Source organism: Vulpes lagopus, chromosome 5 (genome assembly GCF_018345385.1).
Source record: "Vulpes lagopus strain Blue_001 chromosome 5, ASM1834538v1, whole genome shotgun sequence".
NCBI lineage: Eukaryota > Metazoa > Chordata > Mammalia > Carnivora > Canidae > Vulpes > Vulpes lagopus.
In genome coordinates, this window is record NC_054828.1 from 78,537,057 (window position 1) to 78,556,221 (window position 19,165).

Consider the following 19,165-nt stretch of genomic DNA (forward strand, 5'->3'; position numbering starts at 1 on the left):
ACGTTCTTAGACTATATACAAAAAATGAACTAAAAATGTATTAAAGACCTAAATGTGAGACCTGAAACCATAAAAATCCTAGAAGAGGGCACAGGTAGTAATTTCTCTGACATTGGCTATAGAAACATTTTTTAAGATATGTTTTCTGGAGCAAGGGAAACAAAAGCAAAAATAAATTGTTGGGATAACATCAAAATTCTTTCTGTACAGTGAAGGAAACAATCAACAAAAAACTAAAGGAAAATTAACTGAATGGTAGAAGATATTTTCAAATGTATGTCTGATAAAGGATTAGTATCCAAAATATATAAAGAACTTACACAACTCAACACATGCACAAGATAAATAATCCAATTAAAAATGGGCAGAAGACATGAACACTTTTCCAAAGAAGACATACAGATGGCCAATACACACATGAAAAGATCTTCAACATCACTAGTTATTAGGGAAATACAAATCAAAACTACAATGGGTTATCACTTCACACTTGTCAGAATAGCTAAAATCAATAATATGAGAAGTAACAAGTGTTGGCAAGGATGCAGAGAAAAAGGTACACTTTATACTGTTGGTGGAAATTCAAACTGGAATAGACACTGTGGAAAGCAGTATGGAGGTTTCTCAAAAAGTTAATCTGGATCTTATGATCCAGAACTGACTTATGATTCAGTAATGACATTACTGAGTATTTACCCAAAGAATACAACACCCCTGACTTGGAAAGATATATGCATCTCTAAGTTTATTGCAGCATTATTTACAATAGCCAAATTATGGAAGCAGCTCAATGAGTGGGTAAAGAAGATATGGTATATTTGCAATAGAATATTACTCAGACATAAAAAAAGAATGAAATCTTGCCATCTGCAACAACATGGAAGGATCTAGAGAGTATAATACTAAGTGAAATAAGTCAGTCAGAGAACAGAAAATACCATATGATTTCACCCATATGTGGAATTTAAGAGACAAATACAGAAAGGAAAAAAAAAAAAGAGTGACAAACCAAGAAACACACTCCTAAACATAGAGAACAAACTGATGATTACTAGAGGAAAGGTGAGTGGGGTAATGCAGATTTTAAAAATGAATAAAATACCCAGAAATAAATTTAATAGGAATAAGACTTATGCACTGAAAACTACAAAATATCACTGAAAGAAATTAAATTTTTTTTTTTTTTAGATTTGGATAAGATTTATTGATCAGATTGTTTTTAGAAAACCAACAGGACAATATTACATATTAAGTTTATGGAAGACTTAATATTGTTAAAATGATAGTATTGCCTACATTCTTTATCATCATCCTGGCTGCCCTTTCTGTGCAAACATTGATAAGCTGATACCGAAAATCTTACGTAAATTCGAAGTACTCCAAATAGCCCAAACAATCTTGAAAAATAACAAACTTAGATGACTCACACTTCCCAATTTCAAAACTTGCTACAAAGCTACAGTAATTAAGACAGTGTGGTATGAGAAAAAAAAGATAGGCATATCGATCAATAGAATAGAACTAAGTGTTCATTTATTATCAACCTGTCGTCAATAAATTTTTTATAAGCATGCCATGCTAATTTGGTGAGGGCAAGAATAATCTTTCAACAAATGGTGAATAAAGTTGAATTTGTACCTCAAACTATACACAGAAATAGCTCAAAAGCAGAAGGACTTAATTGTAAAAGCTCTCAAACCATAAATCTCTTAAAAGAAAACATAGTGCCAATCTTCATGTCCTTGAATCTGGCAATGATTTCTTAGATGACACCAAAAGCAAAACTTTGTTGAAATGAGGAAATTTTGTGCTTTAAAAAAACACCACCCAGAAAGTGAATAGATAACCTACAGAATGGAAGATATTATTTGTAAATCATATATCTGATAACATTCTAGTATTCAGAACATATAAAGAAATACTACAGCTCAACAATGAAGACTAATAACCCATTTTTTTTAAATGAGCAAGTATTTGAATAGACATTTCTCCAAAGTAGTTATATAAATGACAAATAAGTACATGAAAAGATACTCAACATCATTAGTCATTAGGGAATTGCAAATAAAACTACGAAATACCACTTCCCACCCACTAAAATAACTAGAATAAAAAAGACAGAAAATAACAAGTATAGTGATGATGTGGAGAAATTGGAACACTCATACATTGCTGATAGGAAAGTATAATGGTGCAATCATTTTGGAAAGCAGTTTGGTAGTTCCTCAAAAAGTTACAAATAGAGTTATCATATAACCCAGCAATTCTACTCCTAGGTAGGTATTTCAGGAAAATTAATATACACATCCACTCAAAAAATTGTATACATATGTTGCTAGCATTGTTAATATTAGCAAGATTATGCAAATAACTTACACATGTCCATCAACTCATAAATAGACAAAATTTGATATATCTATAAAATGGAATATTATGGAAAAGAATAAAGTATTCTTTATTAGGAATTTATTTATCAGTAACCAAGATACATAATATTTTATGTAGTATTGATACATACAACATTGATAAATCTTGAAAACATTACACAAAAGGCCTCATATTGCATGCTTTCATCTGTACGAAATCTAGAATATTCAAATCCATAGAGATAGCTGATCACTGGTTGCTAGGGGCAGGACTGATGCAGGGTGACTGCTCATGGCATCAGGGTTTCTTTTGGGGATGATGGAAATATTCTGAAATTAGTGATAAATCCACTGAATGTACATTTCATGTTATATGAATTACGTCTCAAAAATGAATCTATCTGAACCAAAGTCATTATATTAAAACTAATACTTAGGGACTGTGTTAGCCACCAGAGGAATCGAAACAAATAAAAGCTCATAAAAGCATTTATCCCATAGCTTCTAACTGTTTGAGATACTTTTTGCCCAAAACCGTGAAGGATTCCAAACATTTTTAACAGAGATGAGTGTGTTTACTTCCATTAAAATGCATTTTTATTATCTTAAATATCTGACATAAGAAGGCACAAGGCAATTACTTGGAAAAGATATTAAAGTGAGTAGATAAATTATGTTGGCAAATTGAACACCAATAAAAAATAAATTTATTATTAAAAAAAGATAAATTATGATAATACAAAAGGAATTACGTCCTTTTAAAAAAATATATTTTATTTATTCATGAAAGACAAGAGAGGCAGAGACATAGACAAAGGGAGAAGTAGGCTCCCTGCAGGAAGCCTGATGTGGAACTTGATCCCTGGACTGGGATCACACCCTGAGCCAAAGGCAGACGCTTAACCACTGAGTCACTCAGGGGTCCCAGAAATTACATCCTAATTATTCAGTTTGCCTCTTTATCAGAGAGCCCCCTTACCAAAGCTGAAGCCCTCTTTTGGGTAATGTCTTTTTCCTGGAAAAAACAGTTTGTGGCTGAGATCTATGTATAGTTTTTTCCTCAAAATGATTTTCCAAATCCATCATATTGAACAAGACATATTAAATATAATTTCTCTCTTTCTGTTACCCTTCCAGGTGTTACCTCCAAACACAGGCTGCCTTCACATTGATAGGGATTGTTCAGCTACATATTGTCATGAAACAAGCAGTGATATATACCACCCTTTCCAAAAACGTGAGCAGCTAAGAGCTAGCAGGTACATCATGAAGCACACATCGGAGGTTATCTGTGAGGTCCTAGATCCTGAGGGAAATACCTTTCAGGTAAAGTGCATACTTAGTATGGAGAGAGAGGCTGGGGCTTTTTTTTTAAAAAAAGATATTTCACACTTAACAGGTTCCATGCAGCTTTATACCTTAGCTGCCTGGGGATCAGTTATCTACTTACTGCAGATATACTTTGCATGAGCAGTAATCAATGTCAATATTTTTGCTTCTCAAGCGCACTTCCAAGGGAATAGAAAGTCTAACAACTGTTGGGATGGTAGAAATGTTAAAGCCAAAATACAGAATTAGAATGGAAGGAAAGAAGCATTACTAAACATTTGTAAATAATGCCAACAAAAAGAACTATAAGATATAAGAATGGTCTGTATTCAGGTTAAAGGGAGAACCAGTTTGACTAGGAAGAAAATCTATGGTAAGAAATATAAATTAGTGAGGGTTCTAGAAGGGTTGAAGATGGGAAGGTGGGAGAAGTGCTTAGCTCTTAGATAATAGAGCTTTATCTTCTGTTTCTCTGTTCTTCAGTCCCACAACCATCCTCTTACATCCAGGCCAAAAGCTGGCAAACCATGGCCACCTGTTCATATAGGCCCATGAGCTAAAAATGGCTTTTAGATTTTTAAATGGTTGGAAAAACTCAAAAGGAGAATATTTCATGACACATAAAAGTTATAGGAAATTCAAATGTTAAAGTCATTATATAGTTTTATTGGAACACAGCCATGCTCATTTGTTTGTGGTTGCTTTTGCATATAACAGCAGACTCAAATAGTTACAGCAGAGACTGTACGGCCTACAAATCCTAAAATATTTACTTTCTGGTCCTTGACAAAAAAACTGGTTTGTCAACCCCTGCTCTAAGCATTTCTCCTTGTTTTCACTCCTCACCCAACAGCAGAAGTTTGTGTAGTAGGTGGTGAAGTTGTTCTTCAGATTTGGAACCATAGCACAGAGTCCCCAACTTTGGTTTGGTATGCAGAGTAGGCCTGATCCTACTTGGTGGGTTGTTTGTTTGTTTGTTGGTTTGTGCTAAACAAATGAGACTCTTCCCAGCATGAGTTCAGGCTGCTAACAAATTTCAATTTATAGTGAATTGAAATTGAGCCTTAAGGCCCTAAACTCCCTAGGTTTCAACACATGGGACATTTCTTCTAGGCATTGATGCTCTTCTTGGATATCCCCTTCAGTGGTCTTTCAGCCTAAACTACACTCTTTTCTGGAGAGATCCATGCCATCTCTAAATAGTAGTAATAGTTAAAATATTTCTTCTCATGCTGATACCACATCTCACGCTGATACTAAAGATTTAGTCTCACGAATCCTGATTCTGCACTTGCAATCACAGAATATAAACTTCTTCCACACTATCACTTCCTTAATTTTTCAAGACAACTATCACATGAGTAGCCGTTCCTCAATGTTTAAATTCCCACTTCCTTAAATTAATGCTCAGAAGGTAAGATCTGGAGTTCCTAGCTAGTCTTGTTGCTTTCCTCTGAGTATATTCTGGTTTGTCTTCTGGTTTGTATTCACAATCTAGGTGTAGTTTGTAAGTAGACATGTGCTACTGGGTTTTCGCTTTTATTAATGCCAGCTGTACTTAGTGAATATTATCTTGGAAATAAATATCTCTGATTTCTGAATATACCAAAAGACCACATGCTTTTTCAAATGGGAAGTGTAAGCTTTATGACATTTCTTTTCTTTTAGTTGCTTATATACCTTCTCCCTCAGGTTATGGCTGATGGTAGCACATCAACTATGGTACCTGAAAACAATTTAGAAAATGATTTAAATGAAAAAGCTGAAGGCTATGATACTTTATCAGCTACTCACCTTTGTAAGAACCATCTGCAAATCTATGGTGAACACGTGCCCAGGTAATATGATAAAAATAATCCCAGGACTTTTATTTTTTTAAGGATTATTCACTTATTTGAGAGAAAGACAGAGCACAAGCCGTGGGAAGGCAGAGGGAAAAGAAACAGAGTCCCTGCTTAGGAAGGAGCCTGCCATGGGACTCGATTCCAGGACCCTAGGATCATGACCTGAGTTGAAGGCAGATGCTTACCCGACTGAGCCGCCAGGCACCTCTGACTTCTTTTTTAAATTCCAAGTTTAAGGAGCATTTTAATGAAATACTTTAAGTTATTTGATTTTATTGCTTCAAATAGGTTTTTTGTCATTTATGCTGATGGATCAGGAGCGGAACTTCTTCGAGACAGTGACATAGAAGAATACCTATCTTTGGCATATGGAGAATCGGCTACTGTAGTTCTGCAGGAGCCAGTACAGGAACAGCCAGGTAGGAAACCCAGAATGTCTGGAAGTCATTGTGTCCCCTCACCAGCTCCCATTCTCTTTATCTAGTCCACCCCCATGTCATCTCTACTTTTTTCATTTTGCTCACTTTTCATCTCTACTTGCCACCTGGCCACATCAACCTGTTTATACAGTTATTTATGTTCATTCCAAGCTTTATCAGAGCATCAACCTATGTAAACTATATAGGAGTCCCTCTCTTACCTATAAGCAGATTTAAATCTGTCTTTACATACGTTAGGTATGTAGCTATGATTCTATTTATGTGTTCCATTCAATTTGTTAGAGAAAAAAAGAAAAATGAGATATTGCTTGTAAGGTTTTTTTTTTTTTTTTGGTTATTTTGAAAGTGTTGCCTTGATAAATTTAATAAGAAAATACATTTGACATGTGAGTTAGAAAGCCATCCTGAAATATAGCATATTATATATAATTATATTCATTGTATATTTATATTATTTTCATCAATTTCAAAGGAATCAATGTGTGGCTTAAGATTAGTGACACATAATGCATCAAGAAAGAATCATCAGAGGGGCACCTGGCTGGTTCAGTTGGTGGAGGCTGCAACTCTTGATCTTGGGATTCAGAGTTCAAGCCCCATGTTGGGAGTAGAGATTACTTAAAAAAAAGTAAATCTTAAAATAAAAAGAATCATTAGTGTATATCATATGTGTATTTAAACATAGATATAAACTTGCATGTCATCTATGTATGAAACCAATGTTTTGTGTCTAGATTCATATATGTTCCTTTTTTATCTGTTCTCTGGCTGGTGGGATATACTTTAAATTTATTTACAAATATGCCTGCATCTCTGCACACAATATATTTTAGTGCAACAATGCACATGTGCATGATATAGGAAAACTTGCTCTTTGTGAATATAGAGAGTGAGGCACTCTGGTTGTGTGGTGCATGTGTGGAACTATATGAGAATTCATTGCAAATGGCTTTGTTTGTTATTTAACTAGAATCTGCTTGATAACTTACCATATGCCAAACACACTGGCTAGGTATTAGGGATACAGTAGTGAGCTAACACAGCATGGATCCTGCTTTCACAGAGCTTAGAGTTAAATAAGGTCAGTATTGATTATATAGCCACACAATGACCGTGATTATATGATTATGAATTAGGACAAAATCTCTGAATATGAATCTATGGTTCCTTGAGAATCTCATATGAATATGGTTCCTTGAGAACATCCAACAGAGGAACATGTTGTAGTCTGGAAGGCTTCCCTGAAGACACTGGAGCTAAGAACTGGTGGATAAGTAGCAGTTGATTAAACTAGAGGATGAGCTTTCTTGGGAGAGACAATACAAAGCAGAGTACAAAAAGCCTTGGAGAACAGGAAGGAAAAGGCTAAAGTAGCCAATGCACAGAAGGAGGCGTAGTGCAAATTGAGGCAGGATGAGAAAACACTGAGGACTCAGTTTTATCTTACTATCAGTGGAAGGTCAATGAAGAGTTTAAATCATGGGCCAACAATCAGTCACTCTGGCTGCTAGTGGGGTTCATTCGCAGAATAGATCTAGGTATAAAAGCTGGTTGTTGCTATGACCCAGAACAGGATCTCTCAGAGTCAAATGATCCAAGGCAATTCATCGGGTGAGCTCGAGTGAACTGATAGGACTTGGATGTGGTTTTTGAAGGATGGTAAGGTATCAATAATTCCAGGTGATCTAAATCCAGTCTCTAGGTGTTAAAGTGACTAAAAGCCTCACTTTTCTTGTTAGACCATAAGGTTCTTAAGCATAATCACTGGGTCTCACTTATCAAAAAGTATTTGTTGAGAGGCGTCTGGTTGGCTCAGTTGGTTAAGCATCGGACAGGTGTTTCTGCTCAGGTTATGATCTCATGGGTCATGAGATTGAGCCCGCAGTGGGGCTCCATGCTCAGTAGGAAGTCTGCCTGAGATTTTCTCTGCCCCTTCCCCCACTTGCACCCTCTCTCTCACTCTCTAAAATAAATAAATAAATCTTTTTAAAAATATGTTTGTTGAATTTAGTGAAAACTTATTGAATTTCTCAGAAATTTTTTGATAGAGAAATGATCCTCTGATAACACTCTTTGAACCAGGTGCCCTGAGCATCACTGTCCTTCGCCCTTTTTATGAAGCATCACCATGGCTACTGAAGAAAGAATTAGATACAATTGTTCCTCCTAATCTCCGGTCAAGGTCATGGGAGACATTTCCCTCCATTGAGGTATAAACTTTTTCTTCTGGAAGGTCACTATGCTTACATATCTGTCTCAGTGGTTTGGAGTTTCAGGTCTTCTCTTATATATTCACATATTTTCATTCTTATGTAAATTGTTAATGGGCTCAGGAGTTTTATATTTGAAACTTTAACATTTGTAGATTTTAGAGAAATACACCTGACTAGCTAAATCTCAGTTTTATTTCTTTTAGCCTATATTGCAGACTCAAGCATCTTCCTATGGTATGAAAATATCCACTCTGATTAACACATATCCTACCTCTCCTATTGTGGAATTACTGATATTATACAATATAGAAATCTTTCCTTCTCTCATTCCTTATTTGTTAGTTTTTTTTAAAACTTTTATTTATTTATGATAGTCACAGAGAGAGAGAGAGAGAGGGGCAGAGACATAGGCAGAGGGAGAAGCAGGCTCCATGCACCAGGAGCCTGACGTGGGATTCGATCCTGGGTCTCCAGGATCGCGCCCTGGGCCAAAGGCAGGCGCTAAACCGCTGCGCCACCCAGGGATCCCTATTTGTTAGTTTTAACACACAATTTTAGGTCTTTCACATTCCCTTTCTCCCCTAATTTCCTAATGCACAGACTGAAGCATGTAAGAATAATGTGAAGGATTATATAAAGAATTTGCAACTACAATGTTAAAAAGTAAACACTGTAATTATGTCAGATTCGAGAAGCCCTACTTAAAGTTTTTTAAAGAATGGAAGAAAAAATCTTGAGCAAGAATCATAAAGTCTTGCATCTTGCAAGATTTGAGATTTCATTTTGTAAGCAATTTGTGTAATATGTCCATCATATTGTCAGATGTTAAATTATTAAATCAATGAAGACATTGATAATATGATCAGAGAAACATACTACTGTTAGGTGGGGAGGATAAGGTTTTTTTATTTATAATGAATTTTGCTTCCCTACACAATCTGGTATTAGCAGGGGCAAGGTAATGAACACTTAAGATAACTAAGACCTTGGTGCACCTGGGTGGTTCCATTGGTTAAGACTCTACCTTCGGCTCAGGTCATGATCCCAGGGTCCCACTCAGTGAGGAGTCTGCTTCTCCCTCTCTCTCTGCCCCTCTCTGCCCATGTTCATGCTCTCTCTCTTGCTCTCTCAAAAATAAATAAATAAAATATTTTTAAAAGATGACAAAGACCTCTTAGTTCTATATTTTAATTTGGTGGCTATAACCAACATGGTGAATGAAGTTGATCTGAATTCTAGTCCTGAGTTTACCAACTATTATTATGGGATTAGGGACAAGTCACACTGGACCTTTACTTCCTTATCTGAAAAATAAAAAGGCCACACCAAATGGTTCGTTAAGGCTATATCCAAGTTGAAAGTAGTGTTTCATGACCAATAATATGTCAAATCTGAGATTATTATGAAGGAAGCTCATTCTCTTCCTCTGCAAATCCTATAGCTCTGACTTTCTATATGCCCAGTAGCAATGGTCCTGCCCAGGCAAGCCCCTGAGTGGTTATCACTGACCAGGCATCAGATGCTGAATAGCAGTTTACAATGAAGCAATCTGACACACTACAGAACATAGGGCTTCAAAGTACACCACTCCTGAAAATCAATGACAAGGATGACATAAAGATGTGAGGCAGCTTTGAGGCAAACATTCATGCCCAAGAAACCTTGTAAAGGCTCTAAAGGTGTCTTAATCTACAGTGAGCTCAAAGACCACCCAAATCTATACGATAATTTCTCTCTCTCAATCTCTCTAGGTCAAAATGAACATAAAAACAGAAAGTTAAAGACTACGCATTCCAAATGTCTTAGGCTACTTGTGGTAATAAGCAATAGTCCTACACATTTGGCATAAGCTGAGCTACATTTCCATGACAACACATTGCTTACTACTCCCCTAAATGGGACATAACGTAGCAAGATTTTAAAATATTCAGATTCCTGAAAGGGACCATAAGTGAAGGGGGGAAACTGAATGGTGAGAATTTAGAGAGGAAGACAAACCATGAGAGACTGCTAGCTCTGGGAAACAAACAAAAGGTTACAGAAAGGGAGGCAGGTGGGGGGAATGGGTGACTGGGAACTAAGGAGGGCACTTGATGGGAAGAGCACTGAGTGTTATACTATACATATATATGTTGGCAAATTAAAATTAAATAAAAATCTAAAAAATAAATAAAATATCCAGATTCCTGATAACACATATAAAGAGGAAAGCTTGCACAGTTCTGTTACCAATTTTTCTTATATTTGAGAAACTTTTTGGGAGCAGGGATCTTTTTTTCTGTTGTATTACTTAACAAATGTTTCCTAACATAGTGCCTACATAAATAAGGGCTCAGAAAAAAAAAAATTAAAGTTAAAACATTCTGATTTTTTTTTTTTTTGATGGTTGTCTGCTTTGTTTTGTTAACAGAAAAAAACTCCTGGACCTCCATTTGGCACTCAGATTTGGAAGGGTCTTGACATTGGGTCCAAACAGCTAATAAGTGCCCCAGGCCCTATACTCAATAGCCCTAACGTTCTACAGATGCGTCAGTTCATCCAGCATGAGGTCTTGAAGGATGAGGTGAAACTAAAGTTGCAGATTTCCCTTAAGGTAATGGAAATTCAGGTAACCTGACCCACAAGGATCAGGAACAGGGCAATTATTCCTCTTGGTTTCCTGAGGAACCTGAAATTATGCAATTCTACCAGTATTTATCGAATGCAATACATGAATGTCAATTTTCCAGAGGATGGGAGATTGAGAGGTAGAAAATACTTAATGGCTCCCATCAGGCATATGAAGTATTGAGGCCCCTAGACATTGAAAAGATAAATAACTTTTACATGTGATTGCTATATAGAGTTCTCCTTGTTTCTTACTGTGTGGAAAACTGGTTTAGTGACCTCCAGAAAAAGGTAGAGCTGTTTATTAATCTGATACCTGTCCATGGAAGAAAAGCATTGTTTGGAAGTGGTCTAAGAATTTGTAAATATATAGTCAATTGTATAAGCTATATCTGTAACTATCTCACTGTCTACTTTGCTAACTGCCTCATAACAGGATCATAGGTGTTTTGTTTATGGTCACATACCCAGCATCTAGCATAGAGCAGGGGACCATTTATTTATGAAAATAGATACTTAGGAAAAAAGTAAAGTATATTTCTCTTGGAAGCAAAGATATAGAAGAAGCCTAAACTTACATTCATAGATAGAATCATAAAGACTATCTCTGGAGAAGACTCTAGAAACCATCTAACCCAAGTCTGTACATTTTGTTGATGAGGATCCTGGAGCATAGAGTTAGAAGCTGGGCCTTTCTGGGGTCCTCATACAGTTCTAATATCTTGTGGCTCTCCAAGCTTTGCCTTTGGACTCTTCAGGTCCTTGCTAATTAATAGAATTAAGAAAAAGGTTTTCCAGATTGCTCGATGGGTAACTGGTTTATTGAGCATTGAGAACTTATATATTCTTACTCTTTTTGTAGTATTTCCAGTTGATGTTGACCATTTTGGTGTCTCTTTCTACCTTATTTCTGTTTTTTATTGATCTGTTTTATTCTGCTGATTTAGGATTATATAAACCATATTCTAAAGAAAGAAGATAAGCTACAGGAAATGACTATTAAAGATTCCAGAACTGAGGAGGAAAGGGGTAATGCTGCAGATCTCCTCAAGCTAGTAATGGTGAGAAAGAAACGTTTCATGTACCAATGTTTTTACTGTTGTTTCAGTACCTCAAGACAAAATATTGCAACTAAAACTGTTTCTGCCACTTCTATGGAGCATTTTCTCCCTCCTTATAATTTCTTATTTCTGGGAAAATCTGATTCCTCATGTACTGGATTTTCTAAATGCTTTTTAGATTCTTCCTTAAATCGTAAGTAATTCTGAAGGCTCTTAAATAAAAGTTAATATTGTTTTCCTAGAAACTGACATTCATTGAAATGTTGAATGAATTAATGAATGAATGAAATAAGAAGGAGGAAGAAAAAGGAATTTCTACAACTTAAAATGATTTGTGTTTAAAAAAATTTGTTGGGCAGCCTGGGTGGCTCAGCAGTTTAGCGCCACCTTCAGCCCAGAGCATGATGCTGGGGTCCCTGCATCGAGTCCCGCATCAGGCTTCCTGCATGGAGCCTGCTTCTCCCTCTCCCGTGTCTCTGCCTCTCTCTCTCTCTCTCTCTCTCTCTCTCTCTCTCTCTCTGTTCATGTCTCTCATGAATAAATAAAATCTTTTTAAAAATTTTGTTAAGTGAAAGGAATGGCTATAAAAATATCAAATAAATTGTTATTGGCATTAAAAAACATTAATTTTATAGTAGTTTCTATAAAAAATCAATTTGAGCACATGAAGAATGCTTTTAAGCAAAGTGAATTTGTATGTAGTATAATCATCCTCATTAAGGAATTCTATCTTTATTTCAGTCATTCCCTAAAATGGAAGAAACTACAAAAAGTCATGTAACTGAAGGTAACTACATTTAATATTTTTCTGCAAAATATTTAAAAATCTTAAATACACTTCTCAGTGATTCCTTCATCTGATAGCAGAGTACCATGTATATATTTCTATTGTCATGTTGGCCATCTTGTATTGTAATGATTTATTTATATATTTTTTCTGCCTAAATTGTGATATCCTCGAAAACCATGACTACCTCCAATTTATCTCTAACTTTCATTTGCTGAATGAAAAAACAGTTGACATTTGATGTTTATGTTAACCTCAGCTTGTATTTCCAACATAGCTAAGATACGAGAGGGAAACAATCAATCAGCCAACATTCTTTCCCTGACACATACATTCACACATGCACACACACACACACACACACACACACACACACACACACTGAGAGAGAACTTTTGAGCAGCTACAGTTATTACCAAAACCTTGCACTTGCACTGTTTTATACTATATTTTTAAATTTTATATACATATATATGTATATGTATCTAAAGCAGTCTGAGAAAACATCCTCATTCAAAGCATATTTACTTGAGGAATATACAGCCCCAGCAAACTTAGTTATAGGATTTCATAGGTTCACATAGGTTAGTAGGTTTCATAGGTTCATGTAGGTTCACAACAAGCAAGCAGGCAAGAATTTGGTGGTATGGGATTTTCTTTTCCTTTTCTATTTTGGCCATATGACGAAGGTCAGAAACTGGCAGGAATAGGCTTCATTTACCCCACAAATGTGTTTTATGTGTCCTCCACAGTGTTGACTTGCACAGTTACTTCTGTTTATCTCAATTTTCCATCTTTTGAATGTGACATTACCACATAGTGACATTTGGCTGAAGATGATTAACAGCTGCCCCTTTAGAATGACCATAAACCAAAGAATTGATCACAACCTTCAATTGCCATTCTGTTGTCACTCTTTTACCTGGGCAGCCTATTATATAGAATTGTCAATTTAGCAAATAAAAATAGGGAAGGCCTAGTTAAATTTGAATTCCACGTAAACAACATGTGACCTTTTAGTATAAACATATTCCATGTTAGATTTGGGACATACATATTTGGGACAAAAAAATTGTTGTTCATCTGAAGCTCAAATTTAACTAGATGCCCTATACTTTATCTGGGACCTATACATTGTAGCATTTAAATTTGTGACATGGAACAATCACTGTAGAGGTAAATGTGCAGGTTGCCTAATAATAAAAGACAAACTAAACATATTTTTAAAACATACACACGAAACAAAATCAAATAGGGTTTCGCATACTTAGAGCTGTCCTTGAAATACTAATAGTGGTAATTTTAAGACAATGCTCCACAAAGTATTTCCCAAAACACTAGTTTATGAAATGGCTGCACCAAAACTGAATTTTATGATAAAATAAGTTTGGATAATCCTGCATATTGCCTTATTTTTTAAAGAGCCACAGTGTAAATTAACTAAGTCCTATAGTAACAAAACATACTTAACCTTGTATAAGTCAGTGTTTCCCAAGCTCATATAACCGTAAAACATGGAACCTTTTAAATTGTTTTATCTTTGTTAACATCTCACTGAGGCCATGTTCAGAGGAATAAGCTCAGAATAAATGCCCAAATTAGTAAGCAGCCATTGTATTATGTTCATATCCTTAGATTCAGATCCTTAGATTTCTTTCTTTCTTTCTTTTTTTTTTTTTTTAGAAAAACAATTTCAACAAAATGGTTGACTTTTTTTTTTAATGTTTTGGCTGTGAAAAAATTCAATTAGGCAAAGTACTAATTCCCCTAATGCTGTGGATAAATGAGAGGTCACTACATTTTACATTTTAACAATAAGATGTATGTTCTCTCATAGGATATTTTCTAAACATGGCCTGATTTACTATTATATTACACCTTAGGCATGGAGATTCTGGTAGATACTTGGTAGACTAAATATAGGCTCATAGAAGCCCTCTGGAGTAATCAGGCACTGGCTGTATGTTATATCTTCAAAAGTGAGGATAAATAAGTTAAATGTGTCTCTTTTTAAAGTTGCAGCCCACCTAGTCGAATTATTCAAGCAATCTTTGCCTACTGCTCCAGAACATCCACCAAAAACATTTGATAAATATTTCCTTGAAAAGAAATGGAGGTAAGCTGATCCCATAATGTGCTCCAATTAGTGTCAAGCATACAGTGATTGAGGAAATGGAGAAACACAGCATCCTAACTCTGGGTGATGACACCAATGAAGTCTTAGCCTCTCATCTCTGAAACTCCCAACAATTTATCACGCAGTGGAGGTTTTTCTTGTATTGTTTGTAAGCTGAGAACATTCCCTCATACTTTCCTTTCCTTTCCTTTCCCCCAGGCACACAGCAAAAACAAAGCACTGGAGAGAAAAGTTGGAACAAAAGAGGTAATTCTATCTTGAAGTATAAGTAAGCATGTAAAAAGGCCCAGTTTTGTGGAGTCTCGGAAATTTAGAGTGGGATAGGTTGAAAGGTCCTACCAGCTCTCAGGCTGTTATTTGAATATCTTCTACATTTTTGCCAAGTGATTACTCAGCTTATGAGTGAGGACATCATTATCTCTAGAGGAAGCACATTTGACCATTACATAGACCATTACTCCTTTTCACAAGCAAGAAAGTCCTCAGGTACTCTCTGTGCTCTGGTAATTCTAATATACTAATAAATATTCTAGATCTTAATGCAGAGCCTCGTCATAAACATTCAAAGTTCTTATAATTCAGATAAGGAATGTGCTCTAAGCAGTAAGTGCTTTGGTTTCCTTTTATTCCTAGCTGAAGGTGTCACCCCAACAGGAGAGGAAGCCAGATATATTTACTAAGTATATGGTAGTACATATGGTACTATTGCACACATTTGCATAGCTCCTCTCCACAATGACTGGAGGAAGGATGAAGATTCTTCTTCATAAAAATGTCTGAGTTGCCTTGTAGAATGTGTTGGAGAAGTAATGAGATAGGACCCTACATCTTATGGGCCAACCCTATAGTGAAGGTCAAACTAGAAGGTGTGTATTATCTTGTAGAATATTCCTGAAAGGAGTTCTAAGAGACTAATGACAATGATTGTCTACAGGGAAGGAGATTGAGAGGCTTAGAGGATCACGGAAGATGCAGACTTCCTTCTTATTACATATTCTTTAATACTTTCTGAATTATGTGCATATGTTATTCATTCACATTAAAAAAATTTTTTGAAACATTAAAAATTTCAGATTTTAAACTACAGGAAGATAATGGAATACAACAGAAGTTTTTGAAGAAGAAAGTGAAATTCATACTTAGATTTGTGTTATAGAAAGAGAAGTGTTGGTAGCATGGAAAATGAATCTGGGGAGGAGGGTTAACGAATGAGAAAGTTTCCAGGAAATGGAGGGTGATCACCAATGGAAGATGATTCTGTAGAGGAATCAAAAAGGAGAATGAAAAGAGGAATTTGGATTTATTAACTGGGAGATTTCTTTTGTGAGAACAGTTCTAAGAGTATAGGCAATAGGCCACACAACTGCAATAGTCTGAGGAATGAATCAGGTGAGGCAGTAGAGAGAAGATATTTTAATAGGGAATTAAAGTTGTTTGTTTAAGATGATATTTTGATTTGGACAGTATTTTCTGACAGGCCAGCTAGTGTAAGAGAAAGAGCACTAGTCTCAGAGCCAGTGGGCCTAAAGTCAGTTCCAGTTTGATTACTTACAGATGAATGATGCCAGCTGATTGTTTTAGTTCAGCAAAATTTACCTCAAGAATTCAGTTTTGCTTATCCATATAGTGAGGATCACTGGGCCATCTAATATCAGAAGTATCTTTCAACTCTTGAGAGATAGTTACCCAGTCATGCTGGGTGACAAGCATATGCACTTATGAAGCTCATGGGCTTGGAGGTAGGCAACCTGGGTTTTAATTCAGACTTTACATAACTCTTACCAGTTCTGTGATTTAAAGTAAGTTACTTAACTTTTCCACACCTTGATTTTTTGACTGATAGAATGGGAATAATAATAGTAACTCATAGGGGCACCTGGGTGGCTCAGTCAGCTAAGCATCTGACCTTACCTCAGCTCAGGTCATGATCCCAGGGTCCTGGGATCAAGCCCATCATTGGGCTCCCTACTCATCAAGAGGCTTGCTTCTCCCTCTCCTTCCACCTCTGCCTTTCGCTTCCCCTGCTTGTGTTCTCTCTCTCTCTCTCTGTTAAATAAATAAAAAAATCTTTTTAAAAAAGTAACTCATAGAGTTTGTGTAAGATCAGATGTATAAAGTATCTGGCATATAATAAGGATCTAAAAATGAGAACTATCTCAGATAAGATTAGGTTTAGCTACATTTAACAGACACCCCCTGCCACATCAGTACCTTTACAAGAAAGAAGCCTACCTTTCCTGGTGTAAAAGAAGTTAGAAGTAGGCAGTTCATGGTAAGCAGCACCACAACATTGTGAGGAACTCAGATTTCTTCTTTTTATCTTTAATCATGCCTAGCACATGATTTTCATCCTCAAGTTTGCCTCATAGTTGCAAAATCACAGCCGCAGCTGCAGCCATTTCACCCATATTTCAGGAAGTAGGAAAAGAGATGATATAAGGACGAAGGGAAGCCTCCCTGCTGTGTCAGCCCTCTTTAAAGGTTATCTGGAGTCTTACACAGTGACTTCAGTTTACTTGTCATTGGCCTTCCTACATATAGGAAAGGCTGGGAAGTTTTTAGCTGGTGTATCACCTCCCCAATATAGGGTTCTGATATTGGAAAAACATCTATCAGGGTTATGATTACTTTTATTTTACTGATTATTTTAATCATTGATCACGCTAGTCATAAACCTTAGGTTTGAGTTTTAGCTTTTGTTACCCCTGCTATAAAAAATTATAGAAATCAGTAGAATCAAGCTGGCATTTAAACCTCAGAGAATTGAAAGACAAGCCAAAAAAGGTCAATCATATGGATTTTAGTCTTTTTGGGATCAACTGTTAAAACCAAACTACCACCTGGCATCATTATTTCCATCTTAAAAGAAAGTCTAATTTCTGAAGTAGGAAAGGTGACTGATTCTAAGGTGTAGAAAATGGACCAATGCAAACTGACCAAAAAAAAAAAATTGTCAGATTAGTTCATTCTTATCAATTTCATTGTTGGTGATTTCATTTTCTATGGAATTTAAAGCAAAAACACATGCAAATAACATTTTTAAATATTCTGTGTCTTCTTTTTATTATTATGGAAATATCAACCAGGAAGGAAATTGAAAATACGCAAAATTACCTAAAGGAAATTAGGAACAAAGTCATATCACCCTACTTCAAATCTGAATTGAGCAAGTTATATCAGTCTCAGGTAACTGAATATAATTAACAACGATTGAATATGAGTCTTTATAAAAGTTGATGCAATGCATATGTCATTCCTGATGTTACTTTCCCACATCAGACCAACTGACTTTACCTTTCATCAAATCCATGTCCTCACAAGCATATGAAAAGACTAATTTCAAGTCTTGCACCTAAGAAGTTCACTGCCAATGTATTACTACCACTCTACCTCTCTGCCTTGCATTATCACTATTAATTACCCTCTCCCATCTCTTTTAAACCCTTTTTTGGGCCCAATTCTCCCTATTTTATCCTCTTATAAATTATACTTTGAAGCTTTTATTCCATTAAAATTTCTGCATCCATCTGCAGCTGAAATAGCACTAAATCATTATGAGTTCTTGGAAACCCGTGGAGACAGAGAACCCCTCTTCTACGAATCCTTGAAACTCTCAAGCAACATGAATGTTTTCATGTGTTTAGAGCTCTCTGTATTGCTATGACTTTTCCAGATGCTGCTAGTAATCAAATGCTGCCTAAGAAGAAGTTATAGGAATGTATGACAGAATGACAAAATCTAGAATGGAGTTAAACAGTCTATTGAAAAACCTTTAGTTTGCAAACTTTCTTTTCATAGCATAAAAAAATGTATACGCTTTCATCATGGCTCATCAACTTAACATTCTTGTGGTGATTGCCATCCAGGCTAGTGTAAGTCCAAAGAAGTGTTTTGGTTTTTCCTTTCAGTTTAATTATCTGGACACCCTTTCCAAAAACTTGCCTCCTTTTACAAAGACAGAGGAAGATGCAAACAAAACAGGTCTTCCGAATGCATCTGATGAACTTCATCCAGGTAATATGTTCATGTAGCTCTTATTCCTGTTAATGTGCTAAGTGCAGAATGCCTACTAAAGGCCTCTTAAGATATAACTAGTTCCTACCATCTTTTGTCTCAATCATAGCTAATGATGTAACCTACTGTGACCTGTATATTACAAAGAAAACCAAAATATAAATACAATTTAGTTTTCATCCTGTATGCTTAAAATTTATCTAAAAACATTTAGAAGACCTGGCTAATTTACAAATCAAGGGAGTAATGAAAGGTTGGTGGAGAATAGGTCAAAAATGCAGGCTCAAGTTATCACCTCACATGATATCACACCTAATTATAAGGAGGAAAATATGGCATTTGCCAGCTTAACCAAGTGATCAAACTT

General features: G+C 35.8%; 1 protein-coding gene across 1 annotated transcript in view; it reads left to right on the top strand.

Annotated features, from left to right (window-relative positions):
• SPAG17 (sperm associated antigen 17) overlaps positions 1 to 19,165 on the top strand; it is a 221,169-nt gene that overhangs the window by 186,580 nt on the left and 15,424 nt on the right. Inside the window, exons 32-42 of the mRNA XM_041754035.1 lie at positions 3,504 to 3,692; positions 5,388 to 5,533; positions 5,828 to 5,958; positions 8,062 to 8,189; positions 10,603 to 10,785; positions 11,747 to 11,860; positions 12,602 to 12,647; positions 14,664 to 14,763; positions 14,983 to 15,030; positions 17,871 to 17,970; positions 18,693 to 18,798. Coding sequence (XP_041609969.1) covers positions 3,504 to 3,692; positions 5,388 to 5,533; positions 5,828 to 5,958; positions 8,062 to 8,189; positions 10,603 to 10,785; positions 11,747 to 11,860; positions 12,602 to 12,647; positions 14,664 to 14,763; positions 14,983 to 15,030; positions 17,871 to 17,970; positions 18,693 to 18,798 — 1,291 coding nt within the window. The remainder of the gene's footprint in view (positions 1 to 3,503; positions 3,693 to 5,387; positions 5,534 to 5,827; positions 5,959 to 8,061; positions 8,190 to 10,602; positions 10,786 to 11,746; positions 11,861 to 12,601; positions 12,648 to 14,663; positions 14,764 to 14,982; positions 15,031 to 17,870; positions 17,971 to 18,692; positions 18,799 to 19,165) is intronic.